The sequence below is a fragment of the Schistocerca gregaria genome, chromosome 2, assembly GCF_023897955.1.
Source record: "Schistocerca gregaria isolate iqSchGreg1 chromosome 2, iqSchGreg1.2, whole genome shotgun sequence".
Classification (NCBI taxonomy): Eukaryota; Metazoa; Arthropoda; class Insecta; order Orthoptera; family Acrididae; genus Schistocerca; species Schistocerca gregaria.
The window spans coordinates 710587705-710615418 of record NC_064921.1 but is presented as its reverse complement, the minus strand read 5'-3'; the positions used below and the strand labels follow the sequence as shown (position 1 = coordinate 710615418).

Sequence of the window (27714 nt, the reverse complement as noted above, 5' to 3'; positions counted from 1 at the left end):
GCAATCGGTATTGTAATTGTAAACTGTTGAAGCTGCATTGGTAAAGTACCAGAACTTTAAGCGCTGGTAGAAAGCACCGAAGCTGAAATCGTTATAGGTACAGAAAGCTGGCTGAAGCCAGAGATAAATTCTGCTGAAATTTATACAAAGGCACAGATGGTGTTTAGGAAAGATAGATTGCATGCAACTGGTGGTGGCGTGTTCGTCGCTGTTAGTAGTAGTTTATCCTGTAGTGAAGTAGAAGTGGATAGTTCCTGTGAATTATTATGGGTGGAGGTTACACTCAACAACCGAGCTAGGTTAATAATTGGTTCCTTTTACCGACCTCCCGACTCAGCAGCATTAGTGGCAGAACAACTGAGAGAAAATTTAGAATACATTTCACATAAATTTTCTCAGCATGTTATAGTTTTAGGTGGAGATTTCAATTTACCAGATATAGACTGGGACACTCAGATGTTTAGGACAGGTGGTAGGGACAGAGCATCGAGTGACTTTATACTGAGTGCACTATCCGAAAATTACCTCGAGCAATTAAACAGAGAACCGACTTGTGGAAATAACATCTTGGATCTACTCATAACAAACAGACCCGAACTTTTCGACTCTGTATGTGCAGAACAGGGAATCAGTGATCATAAGGCCGTTGCAGCATCCCTGAATATGGAAGTTAATAGGAATATAAAAAAAGGGAGGAAGGTTTATCTGTTTAGCAAGAGTAATAGAAGGCAGATTTCAGACTACCTAACAGATCAAAACGAAAATTTCTGTTCCTACACTGACAATGTTGAGTGTTTATGGAAAAAGTTCAAGGCAATTGTAAAATGCGTTTTAGACAGGTATGTGCTGAGTAAAACTGTGAGGGACGGGAAAAACCCACAGTAGCACAACAACAAAGTTAGGAAACTACTGCGAAAGCAAAGAGAGCTTCACTGCAAGTTTAAATGCAGCCACAACCTCTCAGACAAACAGAAGCTAACCGATGTCAAAGTTAGTGTAAGGAGGGATATGCCTGAAGCATTCAGTGAATTCGAAAGTAAAATTTTATGTACTGACTTGACAGAAAATCCTAGGAAGTTCTGGTCTTACGTTAAATCAGTAAGTGGCTCGAAACAGCATCTAGATACTCCGGGATGATGATGGCATTGAAACAGAGGATGACATGAGTAAAGCTGAAATACTAAACACCTTTTTCCAAAGCTGTTTCACAGAGGAAGACCGCACTGCAGTTCCTTCTCTAAATCCTCGCACAAGTGAAAAAATGGCTGACATCAAAATAAGTGTCCAAGGAATAGAAAAGCAACTGGAATCACTCAACAGAGGAAAGTCCACTGGACCTGACGGGATACCAATTTGATTCTACACAGAGTATGCGAAAGAACTTGCCCCCCTTCTAACAGCCGTGTACCGCAATTCTCTAGAGGAACGGAAGGTTCCAAATGATTGGAAAAGAGCACAGGTAGTCCCATTCTTCAAGAAGGGTCGTTGAGCAGATGCGCAAAACTATAGACCTATATCTCTGACGTCAATCTGTTGTAGAATTTTAGAACATGTTTTTTGCTCGAGTATCATGTCGTTTTTGGAAACCCAGAATCTACTCTGTAGGAGTCAACATGGATTCTGGAAACTGCGATCGTGTGAGACCCAGCTTGCTTTATTTGTTCATGAGACCTAGAAAATATTGGATACAGGCTCCCAGGCAGATGCTATTTTCCTTGACTTGCAGAAGGCGTTCAATACAGTTCCGCACTGTCGCCTGATAAACAAAGTAAGAGCTTACGGAATATCAGACCAGTGGTGTGGCTGGATTGAAGAGTTTTTAGCAAACAGAACACAGCATGTTGTTATCAATGGAGAGTCGTCTACAGATTTTAAAGTAACCTCTGGCGTGCCACAGGGGAGTGTTATGGAACCATTGCTTTGCGCAATATGTATATAAATGACCTATAGGTGGTGTCGGAAGTTCCATGCGGCTTTTTGCAGATGGTGCTGTAGTATACAGAGAAGTTGCAGCATTAGAAAATTGTAGCGAAATGCAGGAAGATCTGCAGCGGATAGGCACTTGGTGCAGGGAGTGGCAACTGACCCTTAACATAGACAAATGTAATGTATTGTGAATACATAGAAAGAAGGATCCTTTATTGTATGATTATATGATAGCAGAACAAACACTGGTAGCAATTACTTCTGTAAAATATCTGGGAGTATGCGTGCGGAACAATTTGAAGTGGAATGATCATATAAAATTAATTGTTGGTAAGGCGGTACCAGGTTTAGATTCATTGGGAGGGTCCTTAGAAAATGTAGTCCATCAACAAAGAAGGTGGCTTACAAAACACTTGTTCGACATATACTTGAGTACTGCTCATCAGTGTGGGATCCGTACCAGAACGGGTTGACGGAGGAGATAGAGAAGATCCAAAGAAGAGCGGCACATTTCGTCACAGGGTTATTTGGTAAGTGTGATAACGTTACGGAGATGTTTAGCAAACTCAAGTGGCAGATTCTGCAAGAGAGGTTCTCTGCATCGCGGTGTAGCTTGCTTGCCAGGTTTCGAGTGGGTGCGTTTCTGGATGAGGTATCGAATATATTGCTTCCCCCTACTTATACCTCTTGAGGAGATCAGGAATGTAAAATTAGAGAGATTAGAGCGTGCACGGAGGCTTTCAGACAATCGTTCTTCCCACGAACCATACGCAACTGGAACAGGAAAGGGAGGTAATGACAGTGGCACGTAAAGTGGCCTCCGCCACACACCGTTGGGTGGCTTGCGGAGTATAAATGTAGATGTAAATGAATATAGTAAGACAATCTTCCAACTTAATTTCACATAGTAACATGTTTGTAGGTTATAGCATAAAAAAGCAGTTCATAATATTTGATTTTATCTCTTTAAATATTAGTTAGTGAGTTACTTAGTTACATGTTCTGTGGATCATTTGTACAGTTAATTATAATTATGTGGAATTAGTTATTTTATGCCGACAGTAAACAATGGAAAGTCCAGATTATTGTTTACATTTACATTACACATTCATATGTAAATATGTCTAAATGCTGATCATTTACATTTTTTAAAAAAATTACAGTTGTGGTTAATAATACCAAACTATCACATTTTACACATTACAAAATTAGAATTTCTTCTGTTGTATAGAAGAAGTGGTCAAAGAGAGACATTTTCATTTTGTATCTAAATTTAACCTTGCTGTAAGTCAGACATTTTATGTTACTTGGCTCATTGTATGTCCATGAATGTTCTCTACAATTGAATAATTTGTGTGCTTGATGTAATGAACAAATTACTGAAAGCATATCTGTACAATGTAGATCAGTAATAATTGCCTTGGATCTTTGATTCTTCTGTAGGTGTGTATCGCAGAAGAGAGGATATTGAAGTCTTTATTGACATTTCAAATGTTGAAGAACTTAAGTCACATTCAGTAACAACTAATGTTACAGTTGGTGGTAATGTGACTCTTAATGAAGCTATGGATCTGTTTCATGATCTTGCAAACACTCAGAAAGGTTTTAAATACCTGAAAATGATTGCTGAGCACATAGACTTGGTAGCTAATATACCAGTAAGAAATGTAAGTAAAATATGTAGATTTTTATTGTTTTTGAGTAAATTTTTGAACATGGACAAAATTTCTTTAATGTATGTTGTGTCATTATTGAAATCATATTTGTAACTAGTGACTGACGTGTGTTTATTTCTTCTTTCAGATAGGGACCATTGCTGGAAATTTGTGTGTTAAACACCAGCACAATGAATTCCCATCAGATATCTTTATCATTCTGGAGACTGTGGGTGCTAGTCTGTGTATAAGTAAGCAAAGTAGTTTTTGCTTTGTTATGAGCCTACCATTTGGAATTGATGGTGAAGACTATACTCAACTGACAGTCTGTTATTACAGTAGAAATAGTTCAACAGCTGTGATGTTTCCCTACCCGGTTTGGTCATCTGGATCTTGTTGCATTGATCTATCTGAATACATTTCTCACAGGTTGTTTGATTGATGGTCATGAAAAATTTTGTTTTTAATTGGTCTCTTCCTCATTTTATTACCACCTTAAATGTTGCAATGACCAGTTCGGGTGACCATAACTCTGATAACATGGGTAGGGAAATTCCACTGTCTTATAAATTCACTCCTTGAATTTTATATTTTTAATGATGGAACAACACTTAAACTTAGTAATCATAATAAGCAGCGGCATGAACACAAAGACAGTGCACTTGGAAAAATTTCCCATACAATCAGGTTAATGGAATTGCATTTAGTAAACAGTTCATAACACCAGTTCAGATGTTAAGTGTCAAATAGCTGTTTCTGTAAGTTTTAACACAAGGTGTTACACATTTTACATGTAATCATAGTCTTTACTTTATGAACTCAATACATGATGTTGCGTAAGTGTTTACTGGAAACAAACAGCATAAGAACTACACACATATGAATCTAATGATTACTGAGTGTAGATTTTAACATGAACATTTTAGAAAGAGGTATTAGCAATACTGTGAATAAGCACAGGTTTTCACAGATAGGTTGCACATACTACACTGACAAATAGGACACCCGGAAAGATGTTGTTTATTTTTATTCAATGATGGCATATGCCGCCTGGGGAATAGTAGAAGTACTTTACTTTTTTACCAATAACTGCTCAATTTCATGTGACAAGATTATTAATTACTTCATTTTTCCAAGATTTAAGACCATGTGGTTTGGATATGAAATTTTAACAGTCCTAGTGCAACATCTGCACTAAAGAATATGCGCTATTGAAAGATTCATAGTGTACTTCTTCTTTGCCTAATGATGAGCCAGATGATTTAGCAGTAAAGTGCTTGGCAGGAAACCGAAATGTCATGAGATCGAATCCCAGACAACTGACTTTTTAGTCTTGGATTTAACCTAGCATTCACCTCTCAATGGTGTGGATATTCACCAGAAATGAAATATGGCTCAGGTTATATGTTAAACTATAGATCCCCTTTTCTCAGTTGTATAACTGGGGTAAGTTAGGGACGCTCAATTTGCGGAAGTGGCATCCAATTGAAAGACTAGCACGAGGCCATTGAGCCACACAAAATTATCAGTATTATTATTATCATTTTGCCTAATCAAGATGATTATTTTTGCATTTCAGTTGATAAAGCTGGTGTGGAGACTGTTTTGAACCCTCATGAGTTTCTCAAGTTTGATATGACTCATAAAATAATCAAAAGCATTAGTTTGATACCATATGATGATGACACGTATATTAGAACATACAAGGTAATTACGTTTGTTTAAACATCTTTCAAGCTGCTAAATAACATTTTTCCCTATAGAAATACTGAATCAGATAAAAAGAACACACTTTAGAGGAACTGGTCAGTATATTTTCTTCCTTTTTATGAATACGGAACTTGTAGAACTAGGAATTTTCTATGGGATCTCACATATTACATGAATAACAATAACTTGCATTGTAGTTAACAGTTGTTATTTTAATTTTGTTTGATAATTTACTTGTTGTTATAGACAGAACAAGGTGAAATTGGCTGATTGCACATTAAACATAAAATGACTGAGAAAAAAAGTGAAGCACCCAGCAGAGCAGATGGAAACAAAATGAAACGATATGGAGTGAGAGGTTATATGATGTTGTTTCAATGATTACAGTATCACGTCAAATTTATAAATAACTTGGAAGTAAGAGTCCACTTATCAGTACAATTTTGTATTCCATCTGGCCTTGGTGCATACCCTGATTCAGTTGTCAAGGACATCTTAAAGCAGCTGTATCCTCTCCTGAGGCACATTGTCTCGCACCTATTGTAACTGGTCCTTGATGTGGTGGACACTGGTACTAGGACCGAGTTGACATGCAAGCTGGTCCCAAATATGTTCTACAGAGGGCATATCTGGGGATCTTGTTGGTTAAGGTAATACCTCAACATCATGCCGGCAGTTCATAGAGACATGTGTCGTATGTGAACTAGCTTTGTTCTGCAGAAAAATTGCAGCATGATACTGTCACATAAAAGGTAACACATGATAACTTAGGATGACATGCAATGTTGTGGGGAGTCCATCACTTGTACCTGGATGGCAGGCATAAATGGAAGGGTTTGTGATGTGTTTGGTGCACCATGCTTGTGATGGTCAGACATGAACTTGACAATGAAAATGCGTGTCCCCATATTCCTGTGCACTCCAGCATTGGCCCATTGTCACTTCTGGATGCCCCACAAATATGAATATTGCATGTTTCAACCAGTTGGCCAAATGGAGCCTCAAAATGAGTTCTCTTTAAAAATCAACCAGGTTCTGATAATGTTGTGTCACATGAGTGTGTGGTGTCTCCATGTCATTAAGAGTGATCACTCAACATCTGACTCTGTTAATGCCCCTTATATACCCTACCGAGCCTGCTAACAACATTAAATATGAACAACAGTAATGTTCTCTTGTGGCCATTCTTTCTGTCACAGAAAATTATAACTCTGATCATTTCAATATCTGCCAATGATATGTACATTTGAAAAGTTATGTTGATAGCTGACCATGTCTTCTCGGTGCTTCACGTTTTTGGTCAGGCAGTGTATTTTGTAATTGATGTATTTCTGTTATTAGTATTCCTATATGAAGTAAGAATAACTTATTAATATTAGGTTGGCACATAAGCTCATAGTGTTTTGGTTTTCGTAATTGGTATTCTCGTTGCTAATGGTTTATTTATCAATTATCATTTTTTATTTGTAGTTAACTTTTGCTATTTGAGTGTACATATTGTAATTTTTATCATTTGGTGCTGTTGAGTGGAGCTGTGGATGCTAAAAAAAGGTGTGTCAACAACTTATTTATGTTTGGTTGGTTCATAAGGTCATAGTGTTTTTGTTTTACATGTCACCATGCCACTTACTATAGGTCTATTTATCAATTGTCTTTTTTTAAAATTTTTAGTTCACTGTTGCTGTTTGAGTTTACGTATTCTCATTCTTGTAATTTGGAAATAGTAATTGGATCTGTGGGTGCTAGAAAATGGAGTGCTGAGTGAAGCAATCAGAACATTTCTGACATGTTCTTCTGTTTGAGTTCAATAGATGGGTGGTAGCAGTTGAGGCAGTCAGAAACATTTCTGCAATGCAAGAGGATAATGCCATTGGACAGAGCATGGCGAGAAAATGGTTTTCTTGTCGTAAGGAGGAGTGTTTTGACGTTTGTGACTCTCGACATTCTGGGAGACCTTCTTTGTTTGATGAATATTGTTTAAGTGCATTCATCCACAATGATCCACATCAGTATTCTCAAGAACGGGGATATGTGATGAACTGTCATCACTTCATCATAATGCAACATTTACATGCAATGAGGAACATTAAAACATTGGGTGTATGGGTACCGCGTGCTGTAAGCCACCATCACAAAAATCGGTGGGTGGCCATATGTGTATCTTTGCTTGCTCATCCTCAATAGGCTCGTAGACAACACTGGCAATTTCTATCCAGTATCCTACTGATTATGAGAAATGATGTTTTTATGCTAACATAAGGAAATGAATGGAGTGATTGAGCTCAAACAAAGCAGCAACTCCCCGTACAAAGACCTACACACATCCCCGAAAGATAATGTTATGCATCTCATGGAACAGTGACTGTGTGATGTACTATGAATGGCTTCCCCAAGATATAACCATCACTTGTGACATTTATTGCTAACAAATGAAGACATCTTGCAAATGCTGTAGAAGAACAAAGACTAGGAAGACTGCATGAAGTGATGCTACTCCATTATAACACCTGCCCACATTCTGCTAGAGTGACAAAAAACAATATACATGAGTTGGCATGTTACTAGTCATGTACCTCCTTCTTAAATCTGTTGTGTTGACTCTCACACCTCCTTTTTCTTCTTTTCTTTTTCAACTTTGTTCCAATATTGACTATCTGACCTTTGTACTTTCTATCATCTTCAGAACCTTTACGTACGCAGCCACATTACTGACCATTAAAACTGCACCACCAGGAAGGACATTAAACTACTAAATTTTATGTATTGTTTGTATACAATATCATAGAGAGAAAACATGATTAAATTTGTAGGTGATTTGGGGGTACACAAGATGAAATGCTAGTTCACAGAGCTGCCACCTCTGGCAGAAACTATAGCTCCAAGTTGACTTGATATTGAGTTAAACCAACCTTGGATGGCAGAGGGATGTATCATTTAATGCTGCATCATTCTATCCCAGAATTCATCAGTTGTAATGGCTGATGAGAGGTGACATACTATTCTGTCACTACCTATGGACAAATGTTTTCATTGGGTGAAAGAGCTGGAGAATGTGCTGAAAAGGGGAGAAGTCATAGAACCACAATACTGAGATAGGTCAGGATAGCATGAGTAAAATATGATTATAGTCAGACTAAGTGATCAGTTTGTATGACAGTGCAAATGCAGTCCGGCAACATTCTTTCCTCTCAGTGCCGCCACACATGTATATACCCACTGTTGTGCTAAATGGAAATCGGGACGTGTCAGTGCCTCTCCTTTGTCCAGTCTGGTTATTGTGCACACCGTTGTTGGCGTGTCTGTCTATGCTGATATATCAAGGGAATCTGCAACAATGGTTGCTGTGCTGACAGTATATGATGCTTCAGATGTCATCACACTGTCCATGTGGGTACTTGTGTATCTGCAAACAAGCCTCTTTCTGACCCATGGTACATGATGTTGCTGTACAATCCTACGCAGCCAAGTGAACAGTATGTTTGTCCTCTCAATAGTGAGTCCACTGAGATCATAAGTGACATTAAATATGGTCCTCCTGAACCATCAATTTCATATTCACATGATAGATATAGAATCACAAGCAGCAATATCATGGAATGATAAACCACTTACTCATTTGGGCATGGTTCTGTCAAATTTCGACATATGCTGATATCTCATTTTTACTTGAGGCGTAACACATGTCACCATCACTTCTACATTGTTGTTGTTGTTATGGTGGGCTTCAGTCTAGAGACTGTTTTGATGCAGCTCTCCATGCTACTCTATCTCATGTGAGCCTCTTCATCTCCAAGTAACTACTGCAACCTGCACCCTTCTGAATCTGCTTAGTCTATTCATCTCTTGGTCTCCCTCTACAATTTTTAGCCTCAACACTTCCCTCCAGTACTAAATCGGTGATCTCTTGATGCCTCAGAATGTGTCCTACCAAGTGATCCCTTCTTCTACTCAAGTTGAGCCACAAATTCGACTTCTTCCCACCCATCTAATCTTCAGCATTCTTCTGTAGCACCACATTTCGAAAGCTTCTGTTCTCTTCTTGTCTAAACTATTTATCGTCCATGCTTCACTTCCATACATGGCTACACTCCATACAAATACTTTCAGAAAAGAGTTACTGACACTTAAATCTATACTCGATGTTAACAAATTTCTCTTCTTCAGAAACACTGTCCTTGCCATAGCCAGTCTACCTTCTATATCCTCTCTGGTTCGACCATCATCTGCTATTTTACTTCCAAATAGTAAAACTCGTCTACAACTTTAAGTGTCTCATTTCCTAATCTAATTCCTTCAGGCTCATCTGATTTAATTTGACTACATTCCATTATCCTCATTTTGCTTTTGTTGATTTTTATCTTAAATCCTCCTTTCAAGACACTGTCCATTCTGTTCAACTGCTCTTCTAGGTGGCTGTCTCAGACAGAATTATAATGTTGTCAGCAAACCTCAAAGTTTTTATTTCTTCTCCATGAATTTTAATTCCTACACCATTTTTTTTTTTTTTTTTTTTTTTTTTTTTTTTTTTTTTTTTTTTTTTTTTTTTTGGTGCTTTCTCAACATACAGATTGAATAATGTCAGGGATAGGCTACAACTGTCTCCCCCTCTGTTCTCAATCACTGCTTCCCTTTTGTGCCCCTTGACGCTTATAACTGCCATTTGATTTATGTACAAATTGTAAATAGCCTTTCACTCCCTGTATTTTACCCCTGTCATCTTCAGAATTTGGAAGAGAGCATTCCAGTCAACATGTCAAAAGCTTTATCACTTCCATATCCAGCCATACTTCATATTAGTAAATTTAAACACCACTCACACATTAGGTCTTAGCCCTGTTATGACTTGCTGGCTGCTGCCTACGAGGCAGCATGATGAGCAATCTTTGATCATGAGACATGTGATAAGCATGTCATCAGTCCATCCAGCCATTATCGCCAGTAGATGAATAGTGATGATATCACTGCTTTTTTTATTCAAGCAGCCCCTCATTTGGCTTCATGAGGCTAAGGGACCCTGTTCCAGACCTCCCTACCCCAGAAAAATTAGAAGAGGTACCTAGAATTTAACCCCACATCCTTTCATACTGAACACCTTTACCCTAACCTTTCAGTTACAGAGGCTGTCCTTCACTCTAATTTGTCATTGAGTGCATGCTATTGTAGATTGTATTTTATTGGTCCTGTTGTCTACATAGCAGCTTATGCATAAGACATTGGACAAGTCAATTTATAAATATACAGGCTGAAAGTCATTTCAAGGCATACATATTTAAGCTTACAACAATACACTTTACACGTACGTATTTATATAACACATTTCATAAATTTAAATATTCTTCAGTGGAGTAAAAGTAGTTTGTAAGTTGTAATTTTAATAGCCAGTAGTATATTTACATGTCTCCCAACCATTAATTTGACAGTATCTGAAGTAAAATACCTACTCTGCAGAAGCTGTGAACTCTTACCTAGGGATGTATCTGTGTTACCATTATTGTCCTATAACCTACATGATTTTCATCATCAGTTTTCTGCTATATTAGCAGGTCCTTTGCCTCTCCATTTTCAGCAATCCATTGCTTCCTTCTTAAGGCTGATGTATGTCATACCGCCCATAATGTCATCTAATATCTGCAATCTCTTCCTTCCTTGCTTACTTTTCCCATGTACATAACCTTCTAAAACTGTTTATCAGTCTGCCATTCTTTCTTAATATATGCCCAATCCAGTTTCTTTTTCTTCTTTTTATTGCTTCTAGTAACTGTCCCTCCTCTCCCACTCTTCTCAGTACCTCTTCATTCTTTACTCTGTCCATCCAACTTGTTCTTTCCATCCTTCACCATATCCACATCTCAAAAACCTTCAGGCTTTCTCTGTCTTTCTTCCTCAAAGTCCATGTTTCAGCACCATATAGAAGAACACTCCATACAAGACATTTTATGAGTCTCTTCCTGAGTTCTCTGTCCAGACCATTGCAAAAAAATTCTCCTTTTCTTATAAAATGCCCCTTTTGCCATTGCTATCTTCATTTTAATTTCTGTGGTGCACTTTCAGTCGGTGTCTAGCCTGCTTCCAAGATACCTAAAATTTTGCACCTCTTCTAGTATTTCTCCATTCAGCACAATTTTTATTTCTTTATTTCCTCCTAGTGCCAATACTATTGTTTTCTTTGTGTTAATTTTCATTCCACAATTTTTTCCGTTAGCTTCAATGGTGTCCACCAAATCCTGTAATTCTTTTTCCCCTGTGGCTCGAAGTACCATGTCAGCAGCAAACCTCAAACACCCTACTCTTCTTCCTCCAATTTCTACTCCTTTGTCATCTAATGAGAATTGGTCAACCATATTTTCCAAGTAGAGGTTGAAAAGAGTAGGTGATAGACAGCATCCTTGTCTTACTCCTTTTCGTAGTCCGATCCAGTTTTTATGTCTCCTAAAATAATTTGGACTTTCATTGTTGATATCTGTTTAATTTATTTCATTATAATCACACTGTTTCCCCTTGACTGCCAAATAAAGTGATTCAATCAATAACAGTGTGGTCACTCCAAGATTAAAAACCACTAAAGTTTAGTTTGAGTAGTCACAGTAAGATATTACTCATTGCATGTGTGAAACATATCCATTGGTGTCATCATCCACAGAAGTATTGATATCAAAGAAAAAGGTATATTAACAGTCTTACTATAATCAAACAATGGAAATTCAACATTTTGTGCACAGAGGCAGTGGCTACGTTTGTGTGACTTCGTGTTGTACGAATGTGTGAGAATTTTCTATTGCTGAAGAAGGACATAGTCTGAAATGTGAAATACATGATGGAAAAAAATTACAAAACCACGACATAGTGGTGTGACATATGCAAAATTTGATAAGTGTGTTTCTACACCTGAAAGATGACGTCTGCTCAGATTTCGTGTCAGTTGTATAGTAGTGCCACTATGAGGATGTAAATCAGGTTTGTTTTAAATACGTGCTGTAATGGTCATGAGCATTAGTTGCCTTTGAGATTGAACATGGTGAGTTGAAGTTAGTCAAGAATGCCTTAAAGGAGACAACAACATCTTTATCAACATCTCACCAAGTTCAATGAGTTCATATAATAGGGCTATGAAAAGTTGGATATTCCTTCTGTCATATTACACAGAGACTCGACAGGAATGTAGCTGTTGTACATGATTGCTGGCAGAGAATGGGAGACCAGGCTCCGCGTGACCGAATAGCACTATCAAGAGGGAAGTCCATCATGTTTCGCATATGGCTCTGTCACATCGTACTGCATCTGCGGCAGCAATTTGAGCAGCAGTTGGCAGCACAGTGACACAATTAACTGTTACAAATTGGGTACTTCAAGTACATCTACAAAGCATATGCCCTGTGTCATTCGTTCCACTGACCCTGAAACACCACCATTTGTGACTTCAGTGGTGCCAAACGAGAGTTCTTTGGAGGGCTGGGTGGAGATCTGTTGTGTTTTCTGATGAAAGCTGATTCTACCTCGGTGCCAGTGATGCCCATGTGCTGATTAGAAGGAAGCCAATTTGAGGCTCTGCAACCAATCTGTCTGTGTGCTAGACACATTGGGCTTACATCTAGAGCTATGGTGTGTGATGTGATTTCATATGACAGCTAGAGCACTCTTATGGTTATCCCATGAACCCTAACTGCAAATTTGTTTCATCAGTCTGGTGATTTGACCTGTTGTGCTAGCATTTGAGAACAGTATTCCAGGGGTGTTTTCCAGCTGGATAACTCTCATCCACAAACCGCTGTTGTAACCCAGCATGCTATACAGAGTGTTGACATGTTGCCTTGGCCTGCTCAATTACCAAATCAGTCTCCAATCAAGCACATACGGGACCTCATTGGATGAAAACTCCAGCATCACCCACAAACGGCATTAACCTTCCCTGTGTCGACCGACCAAGTGCAACAGGCATGGAACTTATCCCACAAACTGACGTTTGACACCTGTACAACAGAATACGTGCACACTTGCAAGCTGGCATTCAACATTCTGGTGGTTACACCAGTTATTAATGTACCATCATTTCACATTATCAGGGGCTTATTTCTTACTTACATTAACCTGTGATCTTGCAGTGTTAATCACTTAAATATGTTGCCTAGAGACATCAAACAATGGAAAATTAATTATTTTTTTGGTGTTGCAATTTTTTTGTCTGTGTGTTTATAGCATTTTTTCATAGTGACTGGGAGTGCCTCTTCTGTGTGGAAAGATACTGTCATGTTATTCCTCTATTTGTGTCAAATAAGGATTTAAATCTGGATATTCTGCTGGTCTGTGGTACATCATGGTCCCTGAACAAAATTCATACCATCAGTATTGCTATTGCTACATACCCCACAAAGTAACACCTAGCATGGTGTTGGGAAATAATAGCAGGGAAAACTAGTGACACTGAAAGTTTAGGGTGATTTTGGAACCATGTTAAGATGGCGAAGGTGGTGAATGTGAGTGCTTTGGAACGTCCATATCTGAATCCTGATCTGGCACACATTTTCATTCTCAAGACTAATTTATGTTACTATCTGATTACTTTGTGTAAGTAGCTAGATTTTTATTCTAATTAATTGAATTTTTATTTTCAATTTAATTTTAGGTAATGCCAAGATCACAAAATGCACATGCTTATGTAAATGCTGGTTTTCATATGAAAGTAGATCAGGCTACCGTTGGAAAACTGAAGGCTAAACCTGTAATAATATTTGGAGGAATTAGCCCCCATTTTGTAAGTAATTAACTTAATGAACTTTTTATTCCTACTCTGTTAGTACTACCTACAATTCATTGGAATATGGATTATGAACTGAGGGATAAGCAGTCAAGAAACTGTGATATCTACATACTTATTGAACTTTTATTGTTCTTCAGAGGTTCTGCAAAGCATACATTAGGGCAAGGAGACAATTTCTTGACCTGGCTCAGAGTTTGTGTTGAGATGAATTACATTTGCATTTTGTAAGTTGCTAAGTTGCTGCATGTTTCTCATTAGTGTCAATCACGTAACAACTCTGTGTAATAATTTTGTGTTCACAACTTTTTGTAGCAGATGTGTGCTCAACTTAAATGGAAAATTTAAATCTATTTTGTTTTATTCTGGACAAGTTACTACTAATGAAAATTAATCCACAGTTAATGAAAACTTGTGGAGGACGTGATGCTTCATACTAAATTATTGAGAAATGGGTGACAGAGTTCCAAAGTGGTCATATATCTCATTGGATATTTCATGTGATGGATACTCCAGAACTGCAACCAAACATGAAAACGCTATGACAGTACACAATGCCATGTTGGATGATCATTACATAAAGGCATCTGAAGCCTGCAGTAGATAATACCACAGGACTTTTTAAAAAATAAGTACACTGCATTTTACATGAAGAATTAACTAGATGAAATCTTAGTGACAAATAGGTAGCAAAACAAATGGAGTATATAACTTCTCACAACTATTTGACCTTTTGAAAAAGAATGAAGCTTTGTTTCCCCATGAGTTGCAGCATGGCCACAAATAGTTATTTGCAGCTACAATCACAAAACTGTTAGATCCCTATACTACTGGTTTTGGTCCACGATGACCTCTTCAAATCTGCAGTAAAACATGAGAAACAATATAAATACAAGTGCTGGACTGTGTACATCTTTAAACAATAATGTAGGCCATAATGAAAAGTATTACTAAATACTCATGGAAAACAAACATTTAAAGATGTGATGAGCCATATATTTTTAAAAACTTATGCTAATAATGAAGCTGTAGTGGCACCCTAAAAAGATACACACAAAATCAGTCTATTATCATAGCCAATAATTAAAATCTGGTGTATACTAGGCCACAGTGTCAGTAGAGTCATCTTGCTAACAGATCTGTTGTTCATAATAGACTACAGTATGGTAGCCACAAGATGTTTATGTTGTAAGCCTGTTAGATGTCACTATTGTAAGCCTCCATGTATTCATTAATTATATAACTTTAAAAAAATGCAATAAAAAGAAGAATACAGTAGATGAAGCCTATAGTGGGACTACTAGGAGTGTAAATTATTACAGTGATAAAATTTATAAAATTAAAACCAAGACTAAAGTCATTTAGACTGTTAAAAAGGAAATGCCTAAGTGACAATATTTAATTCTCAAACACCGTTCTGGCAATTTTAGATAAAAATGTAAGGACGTACATAAGGAAAAGTCTATACAGCTAACAGAATAATATAAAAATGATAAAATAAATAGGGAAAGAAACCTAGTGGATGAATCAACACTGTGTAGTAAGTAACAAGTGTCCTATGTTGACGTGGCTGCCAGAATGGCGTATGGATGAGAATTGGTTGAAGGCTCTTAACTGCCAGAGACCCTCTTGTATCCTGTGCACGGTGTTCCAAGAAAAGAATCATAAAACACAACACAAACCAATTAATAGGAGTACCTAGTTAATGAAATCCATGAAGATTATAAAATATGTGTGTGTGTGTGTGTGTGTGTGTGTGTGTGTGTGTGTGTGCGCGCGTGTGTGAATGTACATGTGCGTGTGAGTGTATGTGCATGTGTACGTTCTGCCAGGCAACAATCTCTGTGGGGAAAAGAATCATTTACCTATCATAGTTCAGGAGATATGCTGTCACAGACGATGAGATGTCTGTGAAACTGCCTCTTCATGCACATCATTTAAATATATTACTTCAGTGCCACTAATTGTATCTACAATAATGAGAATATTGTTGGTAACCAAAAATATCATAGAAGTTCCTGCAATGACACTGTTTACTCTTTGAAAGGTTACCTATCTGTGAATTCTGTTCTGCGCATGGCATCCCATTGAATAAAGTTCATTGGATTGCTGAAAAATGAACTTTATGGGAAGTACTCCAATATTGTGCTCAACACAACTTTTAATCAATTTGACTTGTTCTGCTTTAAATATGATGCTGGCAACAATCAGAGCAAAATGCCTCGGACCTTTGGAGGTGACGGAGGTGACAAACCAGGTACTGCTAAGATACGACTTGGCAAACAAATGGTAATGGGATGGGGAACTATTAATATCAATGGGGGCTACTCTGGGAAGAAGGTAGAGCTGGCAGAGGCTGCAAGTAAGATGGGGCTGGACGTTTTAGCTGTTAGTGACATTCGGGTAAGGGGTGGGAAAGAAGAGGAAGTGGGAGAATGCAAGGTCTACCTGTCAGGAGTCAAAGCAGGAATAGCACAATGGGCTGTAGGGCTTTACATCAGGAAAGAAATGGAACCCAGCGTAGTTGCAATAAGGTATGTAAATGAACGACTGATGTGGATAGATTTGACAGTGTCTAGCAAGAAAATTAGGATTGTGTCAGTATATTCACATTGTGAAGGGACAGATCAAGATAAGGTGGATAGTTTTTATGAGGCACTCAGTGATGTAGTTGTTAGAGTAAAGGACAAGGGCAGTGTTCTGCTCATGGATGATTTTAATGCCAGGATTGGAAATCGAACAGAAGGGTATGAAAAGGTTATTGGTAAATTTGGAGAGGATATTGAGGCCAACAGGAACGAGAAACAACTCTTGGATTTCTGTGCCAGTATGGGCTTAGTAATCACAAACTCCTTTTTTAAACATAAGAACATTCACCGGTATTCTTGGGAAGGCAGGGGAACCAGATCTGTCATTGACTGTATAACAACAGATCAGGAATTCAGGAAGGTTGTTAGAGACACATGGGTATTCAGGGGATTCTTTGATGTCACTGATCATTATTTAATCTGCAGTGAAATTGGGATTGTGAGGCTGGATGTGCAGGAGGTCAGGTCCATATGTAGGAGGATAAGAGTGGAGAAACTTCAGGATAAGGAAATCAGGCACAAGTACATAACAGTGATCTCAGAAAGGTACCAGTTAGTTGAATGTAGTCAATTACAGTAATTGGAAAAGGAATGGACAAGGTACAGGGACACAGTACTAGAAGTGGCTAAAGAATGTCTTGGAACAGTAGTGTGTAAAAGTAGGATGAAGCAAAAAACTTGGTGGAATGACACAGCCACGGCAGCCTGTAAAAGAAAAAAGAAGGCGTATCAAAAATGGCTACATACTAGAACTCAGGTAGGCAGAGAAAGTTATGTTGAAGAAAGAAACAAAGCCAAACTGATAATTGCAGCATCCAAGAAGAAATCTTGGGAAGACTTTGGAAACAGGTTGGAGACTATGGGTCAAGCTGCTGGAAAACCATTCTGGAGTGTAATTAGCAGTCTTCGAAAGGGAGGTAAGAAGGAAATGACAAGTATTTTGGAAAGGTCAGGAAAACTGCTGGTGAATCCTGTTGATGTCTTGGGCAGATGGAGGGAATATTTTGAAGAGTTGCTCAATGTAGGTGAAAATACGATCAGTAATGTTTCAGATTTCGAGGTAGAATGGGATAGGAATGATGATGGAAATAGGATCACATTTGAGGAAGCGGAGACAATGGTCAATAGATTACAGTGCAATAAAGCAGCTGGGGTGGATGAAATTAAGTCAGAACTCATCAAATACAGTGGAATGTCAGGTCTTAAATGGCTACACAGGATAATTGAAATGGCCTGGGAGTTGGGACAGGTTCCATCAGACTGGACAAAAGCAGTAATCACACCAATCTTTAAACATGGAAACAGAAAAGATTGTAACAACTACAGAGGTATCTCTTTAATCAGCGTTGTGGGTAAAATCTTCTCAGGTATTGTTGAAAGGAAAGTGCGAGTATTAGTTGAGGACCAATTGGATGAAAATCAGTGTGGGTTTAGGCCCCTTAGAGGTTGTCAGGACCAGATCTTTAGCTTGCGGCAAATAATGGAGAAATGTTATGAGTGGCACAGGGAATTGTATCTATGCTTTATAGATCTAGAAAAGGCATATGACCGTGTTCCTAGGAGGAAGTTATTGTCTGTTCTACGAGATTATGGAATAGGAGGGAAACTTTTCCAAGCAATTAAAGATCTTTACATGGATAGTCAGGCAGCAGTTAGAGTTGATAGTAAATTGAGTTCATGGTTCATAGTAGTTTCTGGGGTAAGACAAGGCTGCAGCCTGTCTCCACTATTGTTCATATTATTTATGGATCATGTGTTGAAAACAATAGACTGGCTGGGTGAGATGAAGATATGTGAACACAAAATAAGCAGTCTTGCATATGCAGATGACTTAGTTGTGATGGCAGATTCGATTCAAAGTTTGCAAAGTAATATTTCAGAGCTAGATCAGAAATGTAAGGACTATGGTATGAAGATTACCATCTCCAAAACGAAAGTAATGTCAGTGGGAAAAAAATATAAACGGATTGAGTGCCAAATAGGAGGACCAAAGTTAGAACATGTGGACGGTTTCAAGTACTTAGGATGCATATTCTCAGAGGATGGCAACATAGTGAAAGAACTGGAAGCGAGGTGTAGCAAAGCTAATGCAGTGAGCGCTCAGCTACGATCTACTCTCTTTTGCAAGAAGGAAGTCAGTACCAAGACTAAGTTATCTGTGCACCGTTCAATCTTTCGACCAACGTTGTTGTATGGGTACGAAAGCAGGGAGGATTCAGGTTACCTTATCAATAAGGTTGAGGTTACAGATATGAAAGTAGCTAGGGTGATTGCAGGTACTAGTAGATGGGAACAATGGCAGGAGGGTGTCCACAATGAGGAAATCAAAGAAAAACTGGGAATGAACTCTATAGATGTAGCAGTCAGGGCGAACAGGCTTAGATGGCGGGGTCACATTACCCCTCATGGGAGAAGCAAGATTACCCAAGAGACTCATGGGTCCAGCAGTAGAGGGTAGGAGGAGCCAGGGCAGACCAAGGAGAAGGCACCTGGATTCAGTTAAGAATTATTTTGAAGTAATAGGTTTAACATCAGAAGAGGCACCAATGTTAGCACTGAATAGAGGATCATGGAGGAATTTTATAAGGGGGCTATGCTCCAGACTTAACGCTGAAAGGCCTAATCAGTCTTAAATGATGATGATGATGATGATTGTTCCACATTTATTGTCACTATTTGAGACAGCAAAGGATTTGGAAGAGCAGTGGAATGGAATGGACAGTGTCTTGAAAGGAGGATATAAGATGAACATCAACAAAAGCAAAATGAGGATAATGGAATGTAGTCGAATTAAGTCGGGTGATGCTGAGGGAATTAGGTTAGAAAATGAGACACTTAAAGTAGTAAAGGAGTTTTGCTATTTGGGGAGCAAAATAACTGATGATGGTCGAAGTAGAGAGGATATAAAATGTAGACTGGCAATGGCAAGGAAAGCATTTCTGAAGAAGAGAAATTTGTTAACATCGAGTATAGATTCGAGTGTCAGGAAGTCGTTTGTGAAAGTATATGTATGGAGTGTAGCCATGTATGGAAGTGAAACAGGGACAATAACTAGTTTGGACAAGAAGAGAATAGAAGCTTTCGAAATGTGGTGCTACAGAAGAATGCTGAAGATTAGATGGGTAGATCACGTAACTAATGAGGACGTACAGAATAGGATTGGGGAGAAGAGGAGTTTGTGGCACAACTTGACAAGAAGAAGGGATCGGTTGGTAGGACATGTTCTGAGGCATCAAGGGATCACCAATTTAGTATTGGAGGGCAGTGTGGAGGGTAAAAATCATAGAGGGAGACCAAGAAATGAATACAATAAGCAGATTCAGAGGGATGTAGGCTGCAGTACGTACTGGGAGATGAAGAAGCTTGCACAGGATAGAGTAGCATGGAGAGCTGCATCGAACCAGTCTCAGGACTGAAGACCACAACAACAAGAGCAATACGATGACCAGTTTCAGCTCTCACATAAGATGTTTTTCCCTGGCAGTTTTAGTATCCTACTAATCAAAGTAACAGTGGCAAATACAGGAGCATTCACAATATAGCCCTGACAAAATGATAACTTGACAGTTAGGACAATCAGTTAAGACAAAATTTTCCATATATTTGATAGTAATACATGGATGTTCATAATGTTATCAGACAGTGTTGACAGAGGTAGATGTTACAGGACATTCTGTGAAACATTACCAAATGCATTCTCTGGAAACAACCTAAAACAGGTAGTTTGGAACTCCACTCATTATAGAAATATATTAGATCTAATGGCAACATGCAGACCTGTCCTCTTTGAAGAAGTCCACATAAAAACCAGTATCAGTGACCATAAGACAGTTGTTCTAACAATGACTACCAAAGTACAAAGGCCAACTAAAACAAGTAGAAAGATTTATTTGTTCAATAAATTAGATAAAGTAACAGTAGTGTCACATTTAAGTGAGAAACTTGAAACTTTTTGCACAGGACATTAGCATTTATACATTTTAGAGGAACTTTGGCTCAAGTTTAAAAGAATAGTTGACCATGCATGGTTTAGATATGTACCAAGTAGAAGAGTTCATAATGTGAGGGAACCTCCATGGCATAAAGTCACTGTAAAGAAACCTCTAAATAAACAGAGACAGTTTTAGAGTTGTTCAATGAAAGTCCACACTTTTGCACAGAAATATGCAGATAATGCAATTAGTTCGAGGTTATATGGATGCGTGATGTCTGTTCCTTCAGACATGTCTGAAAGAACAGACACCACATGGAATCCACAGCTGTAATTATGTAAATTGAAGATGGAGGGGGAGAAAGGAAAGGGAAGGAAATATTGATGTCAGCTGCATTGCGACTTTATGCAGAATCAGTAGTGATGAGTGGAAATGTGTGCTGGACCGGGATTCAAACTGGGATCTCCTGCTTACTAGGCAGTTGCTTTAAACACTGTGCCACCCAGATACAGTGTTTATCACAACTGCATGGACTATCTCAGTATGCCTCTCAGTCAACCAAAACTCCCACGTATTGCTACCTATCCACAGTCCCCATCCATGACCTCCCTGCTCACTATTTTGAGATTCTCGGAGGTGGTCAAATGTATTTTGCATCCACACTGAAGGTGTTGGATTCATTGCCCACTGAGGTGAATCAGTTATGTGAACACACGGTGTCTGTTCTTTTGGAGACATTGGAAAGAACAGACACCCCATGTGGAATCCACAGCTGTGATATATATTCTGTAAATTGAAGGTGGAGGGGGAGAAAGGAAAGGTAAGGGACTACTGATGTCAGCTGATTCCGGACTTAATGCAGACTCAGTGGCGACAAATGAAAATTCACCACCTTCAGTGCACATGCACAATACATTCGACCTCCTGTAGGAGTCTCAGAGTAGTGAGCATGGAGGAAGTGGATAAGGACTGCAGATAGTTGGCAATAGGTGGGAGTGTGGTCGGCTGAGGGGCATGTTGAGATAGTCCTCACAATTGTCATAAACACTGTGTCAGAAGATCCCATGTTCAAATTCTGGTCCGGCCTACATTTTCACTCATTGCTGTTTATTTCACATAAAGTCCCAATGCAGCTGACATAAGTAGTTCCTTCCCTTTCCATCCCTTTCCCCTCTGTACCTTTAATTTACATAATATGTAACACAGCTGCAAATTACTTGCAGTGTCTGTTCTTTTGGACATGTCTGAAAGAAAAGACACCACACATTCATAAAATTTATTCGCCTTGATGGACAATGAATCGACCACTTTCAGTGTGGATGCACAATACGTTCAACCCCCTGGGGAATCTCAGAGTAGTGACATGGCAGTGAGAGTCATCCAACAGGTGTCAAAGTAGTCTACATAATTGTGTGGCACAGTGGTTAACACAACTGCCTAGTAAGCAGGAGATCCTAGGTTTGAATCCTGGTCTGGTACACATTTTTACTCATCGCCACTGATTCAACCTAAAGTCTCAGTGCAGCTGACATAAATAATTCCTTCCCTTTCCTTTCATTTCTCCCCCCTCCACCTTCAATTTACATAATTAGTTGGCAGTGATTTTAAACTATTGAATATAGTCTGAGTCATCTATGTATTCATTGTAGTAGTTACAGAAAGCCAGTCTTGTGCAGTACTTTTGAAAGTGTTTTCCAAAAACTGTCTTGAGCAGCTAGTTCTATATGCCACATACAATGCAAATATTTTAGACCTTGTAGTTACAAATGGGCCTGACCTAATTATCTGTATCAATACTCCACAAGCTACCTCACAGTGTGCAGCAGAGTGTACTTCACTAACTGACTTCCCCTCCTCTGTTCCACTTGTGAATGGTACATGAGCAAAATTATTGTCGGTAGGCCTCTGTATTAGCTCTAATTTCTCAAATTGTCTCATCACAGTCATTTCACAAAATGTGTGTGAGAGGATGTAATATGTTGTCCAAATCTTCCCAGGAAATATACTCTTGAAATTCCAATAGTAAACTCTCCCTGATCCACAATAATTCTCTTGTGTCTTCTGCCACAGGAGTTTGTTAAGCACCCTTGTAAAGCTCTTGCACTGACCAAACTATATCATTTGAATCATGCAACTCTGTTGGATCTTCATCTACACATATACACTACTGCGAACTACTGTGAGGATACATCCCATTGTACTGGTTATCAGGATTTCTTCCTGTTCCATTCATGTATGGGATGCAGGAAGAATGATAGTTTGAATGTCTCTGTGCTTGCAGTAATTATTGCACAGATCAAACAAATCTGTGATCATTCATTCTGACTTCTCTGTATATGTTCAGCATCGCCTGTTAGTCCTATTTAGTAGAGGTCCCACACACATGAGCAATATTCTAGATCTAGTCACTTGAATGGTTTGTAAGAAATCTCTGTTGCAGTCTGATTGTACTTCCCCAGTTATCGACCACTACTAAAGTCTTTCACCTGCTTTACCCCTGACTGAGCCTATGTGATCATTCCAATTCATATCCCTACAAAATGTTACACTGAGACATTTTTTGAGTTGACTGATTCCAACACCGTGTCATTGATATTATAGTCATAGGATACAACATTTTTTTGCTTTTGCTTTGTAAAGTGCTCAGTTTTACATTTATGAACATTTAAAACAAACTGCCAATCTTTGCACCACTTTGAAATCTTATCAAGACCTGACTTGTGTGTCTATGCTGGGAATTCCTTATTTACAAGTATAGTTGCCATATATTTGAAATTATGATAAATAATGCAAATTCTTAATTAGTGGCATAATTGTTTAATGAAAGATGTCGTATGCTACAGAAAAATTTGGGCAACAAAATTATAGTTTCAAACTTGAGAATTAAACAGATCTGATGGCACAAAAGACAACAGTAATATGGGGTATTGCTGAACTTCAGTACTGGTTATCTGATAAATTAATACTTTTAGGGAAATTAGATCACATGATGATAAAGTCTGGATTTCGGTTTTTCCAATGGTATGTGTTAGTCTTTCCAAGACTACATATTAACTCAGTCAAAATCTACCATTATCTGCTGTAGTAATAATTTCAGTTATTAATTACTCTTAGTTAATATGATTTCCTGTGAAACCAAATGCATCATTGTAATCATTATATTTAAAATTATTATCTGAATATTGAATTTGGATGAAGTAGGACCTGAACAATATCTAAATAGATTTAGGCATGTGCACAAATACATGGTGTGAATGATTAGATTTAGATGAAAATTAAGGAAAATAAATTACATTTATCGGTAGGTGTACTTTAAAAGCAGATGGAAAGATTCCAGCTTGCCCTGTTTCAGTGTACATGCCAATACATATGCACAGTGCATGCCTATCTCCAGTTCAGACTGGAGTTTTACGTACTAGTGGAATCATCTGTAACAGTTTACTGGTATACATGAGGTAGAATTGAAACTTGCAAGTAAAAATAGAAATTGACTTATTAGACACACATTCCTAATTTATTGTAATATTGGGGTTCTGGGATTTTAATTCTGTTTAACTCTAATGTTTTTATCAAACAGGTTTTGAGTTTGCCAGTTATAGACAGCTGATGGTGATCAGTGTAAAATCATTCATTTGAAGTAATGTATCAGAAAGAAAATTCATAGAAACTTAGGAAACATGGTGATCTCTTTCCTCCTGGAATCTGAGTGACCTGCCCTTCCTTTTTAACGTACTACAATTTATCCCTCTACCCTCCCTGAGGAAGGAACTAATAGTTCCAAACAACAGCACATTTATTGTACAAACAGAAATTTAAATTTTTTATATAATTTATCGCATCATTTGTTGTCATCAGGAAATCATTGAAAGTACCATGGTATGCCATGCTGGGACATTGTGTAACAATATGGTGAACAGTTTATCTGTTTGCTTCACCAGTCGCATCTTGGAGATGGAGCCTTACGCCATTTTCAAAGAGTGTCAGTGCTTCTGCCATGGTTGGTGTGTAATCTCTTAATCATTATCCATATTCTGCACAATTGATCAAAGGCAGAGGGTTTCTTTCTTATGCAGGACAGGTTCTGGTAATGTTGAGCACAAGCCTCTGTCCAGTCTCATTCACTTAAGTCAGTAAGTTGAACTGAGCCTTGTGCAGTTACCTTACTGTTTTCATGGATGATTTTCTTGATTGAAGCTAGTTTCCTTCTAGGATAGCTACATCTTGATAGATAGGGAGTTATGAGATTGCCTTGTATGCTTTTGAATTCATGGAGAAGAGCAGCTTTTTGTGGAAAGCCCTGGTGTGGAATGTGGCTCAATATGGGCAGCAATTTGTTGGGGGTTGATCTTAGTGATCATTGCTCAACATTTATGCAGTTTAAGAAGTCTGTGGTCAAAAATAATAAATGCTACGTCTTCTTCTTCTTTTGCCTTTCACAGATTGTGCATATCAACCAGTTGTGGGTGGTCTCAGTTCCAACTTTTAACTGACCATCTGAAGTCCCACCTTACTTTGAGTTCATATTGTGTGAAATTCTTGTTTCTTCCATCTGTTCCTGGTGTTGCTTCCACTGCTACCCACATAAAGTAGTAAATCTACAACAGTGTTTTGGATTAAGTAATCTTAAACAAATGAAAATATGTTCAGAAAAACAATGAGTCTTTTGCGTTTTTTTTTTTTTTTTTTTTTTTTTTTTTTTTTTTTTTTTTTTTTGTGGGGTTTTGTTACCCAGGTAATGTCATAGACCATTTGCAGTTCTATATGTCTGTTTACAGGTACATGCTGAAAATACAGAGGAATATCTGAATGGTAAAAACTTATATGATGCATCAGTATTACAAGAAGCACTACAGGTTCTTGACAGTGAGCTACAGCTTGATCACATTCTTCCAGACCCATCACCTGAGTGTCGAAAACTTCTGGCACAATCATTATTTTATAAGGTTAGTAGGTTTTGATTGGTTTTCTATAAATATACAATTGACTAACCCATGGTAGAGTAAAATAATTCTTTCTTTCTACAGTTTGTGTTGAGCATATCTCCTGAAAATGTCCAGAGAACAATGAGAAGTGGTGGTGAGATGCTCATGAGACCAGTTTCAGCTGGAAAGCAGGATTTTGATACAAATAAAATGATCTGGCCTTTAAACGAGCCCATTCCAAAGCTTGAAGGCCTCATGCAATGTTCTGGTAAGTTTGAAAACAAAATGTAGAGAAATTCTAAATATGTATATTGTCATGTAGAAGAAGATTTATTCAGCAGATGCACATACAAGAGCACGGAGTGAACTGCCTCCAGCCAGAACATATACAGTATGTATACAGTTCCAGAACATTCCAGTACAATGATTCTTGACATTTGTGGTTACTTCTAGAATGTACTCAAACTGAATATAGAACTTAAAATCATACAGTCCAGGTGAGTTTTGAACTCACAACCCTCCATGCAACAGTTTAGTATCAAAACCCAACACACAACAGCATTACTCAGCTTCTTCTGTAACATTGCTCCCTCCTCAAGAGTACATCATCTCAGTGTTACGTTCTTCTAGTCTGGGAACAAGTCATCAGTCCTGCATACTCCGACTCCTGATGACTGATTCTCGCCCTGGGGTTGATCTTCTTAGAACTTCTTTTGCCACTATGCTCTTCGTCACCTTTCTGCTTGTTGCCTGTTGCTGGAGCTCCAAATTTACCCTGGGTTGCAGGATCCTTACAGGGCTTCATTAGAAGGGCGTGGACCGTATGTCTGATCTTTTGTCGTCATGTGTTGGGGTCGAAATCTTCAACTTCACGCCTGCAGCGTGCGGAGTTGAGTTAACTGCCGGGCTTCCTCACCTCTGGTTAACACCTGGCCGAAGTAGTCGTCATCCACATCATCAGAATGTAATGGAAACACATTATCCATTGTCGTAGTAGCCTCACGCCCATGCACTAGGAAAAATGGCATAAATCCTGTGGTGTCTTGTTTAACGGTGTTGTAGGCAAACATCGCGAAAGATGGCACCTCATCCCAGTTGCTCTGCTCAACATTGACAAACATTGATAGCCAACGTCTTATTAAGGCATTCAGTAAGCCCATTAGTTTGTAAATGGTAGGCAGTCGTCATGTTGTGATGAGTAATGGTTCTCTGACGATTTATCTCTGTCACAAGATTCGGTTGGAAAACCTTCCCTCAACTTGTAATTAACGACCTTGGGGCACCTTGTTTTAATAGACTTCCTTCTATGATGAATTTGCCTACCTCGAATGCTTTAGCTGTTTTCACGGGTTTGGTAATGGCATAGCATGTCAGATAATCAGTGCAAACAATAATCCATCTATTGCCACTAGCCGACATTGGAAATCATCTGTGGAGGTCAATCCCAACACTCTGGAAAGGGGCTGGTGGATTTGGTATGAGTCGGCCAGGTGATTTCTGAGGAACTGCCTTTCTCCTCTGGCACTCTTGACAGTGCAACACATAGTGACGGACACTCCTAAATAAACCTGGCTAGAACAATCTCTTGCGGATTCTATCACATGTCTTAATAAATCCTAAATGTCCAGCCTCAGATGTGTCATGGAATTTGTATAGAACATTAAGTGCATGTGTTTAGGAATCCCTGGCAGCCATCTCTTTCCAAACGGATCAAAGTTTTTCTTACAAAGTAATCCGTTAACTACCTTAAATGTCCTTTCACATATTTTGACTGATTTAAGGCAAGCATAATTTAAGATATATTGGCGTCCTTCTTCTGCTCAGCCAAGAGATCCTGGAGTCCAGAGGAGACAGTCACTATCTTCATCAAAGTTTTGATCGTCTTGCACATGCTTTCTCGAGAGACAGTTGGCATCTTGGTGTTTTCTTCCACTTTTGTACTCTATGGTAATGTCATACTCTTGAAGACATAGAGCCCACCTGGCGAGTCGTCCTGTTGGATCCTTAAGACCGGTCAACCAACAAAGTGAATGATGATCTCTAACAACTGTGAATGGCCTTCCATAGAGATACTGTCAAAATTTGTACATGGCCCAGATCACATCAAGACATTATCTTTCTGTAGTTGAGTAGTCCTCTCCCCATGAACCATGGACCTTGCCGTTGGGGGCGAGGCTTGCATGTCTCAACGATACAGATAGCCGTACCAAAGGTGCAACCACAACGGAG

The 27714-nt window shown here is 38.5% G+C and overlaps 1 protein-coding gene across 2 annotated transcripts in view; it reads left to right on the top strand.

Annotated features, from left to right (window-relative positions):
* Window positions 1-27714, top strand: part of LOC126334824 (uncharacterized) — a 377818-nt gene that overhangs the window by 171409 nt on the left and 178695 nt on the right. For both annotated transcript variants that reach the window (XM_049997482.1, XM_049997483.1), the window contains 6 exons: window positions 3370-3593; window positions 3730-3832; window positions 5161-5288; window positions 13912-14040; window positions 25339-25506; window positions 25588-25753. In XM_049997482.1, the coding sequence (XP_049853439.1) occupies window positions 3370-3593; window positions 3730-3832; window positions 5161-5288; window positions 13912-14040; window positions 25339-25506; window positions 25588-25753 (918 nt within the window). The remainder of the gene's footprint in view (window positions 1-3369; window positions 3594-3729; window positions 3833-5160; window positions 5289-13911; window positions 14041-25338; window positions 25507-25587; window positions 25754-27714) is intronic.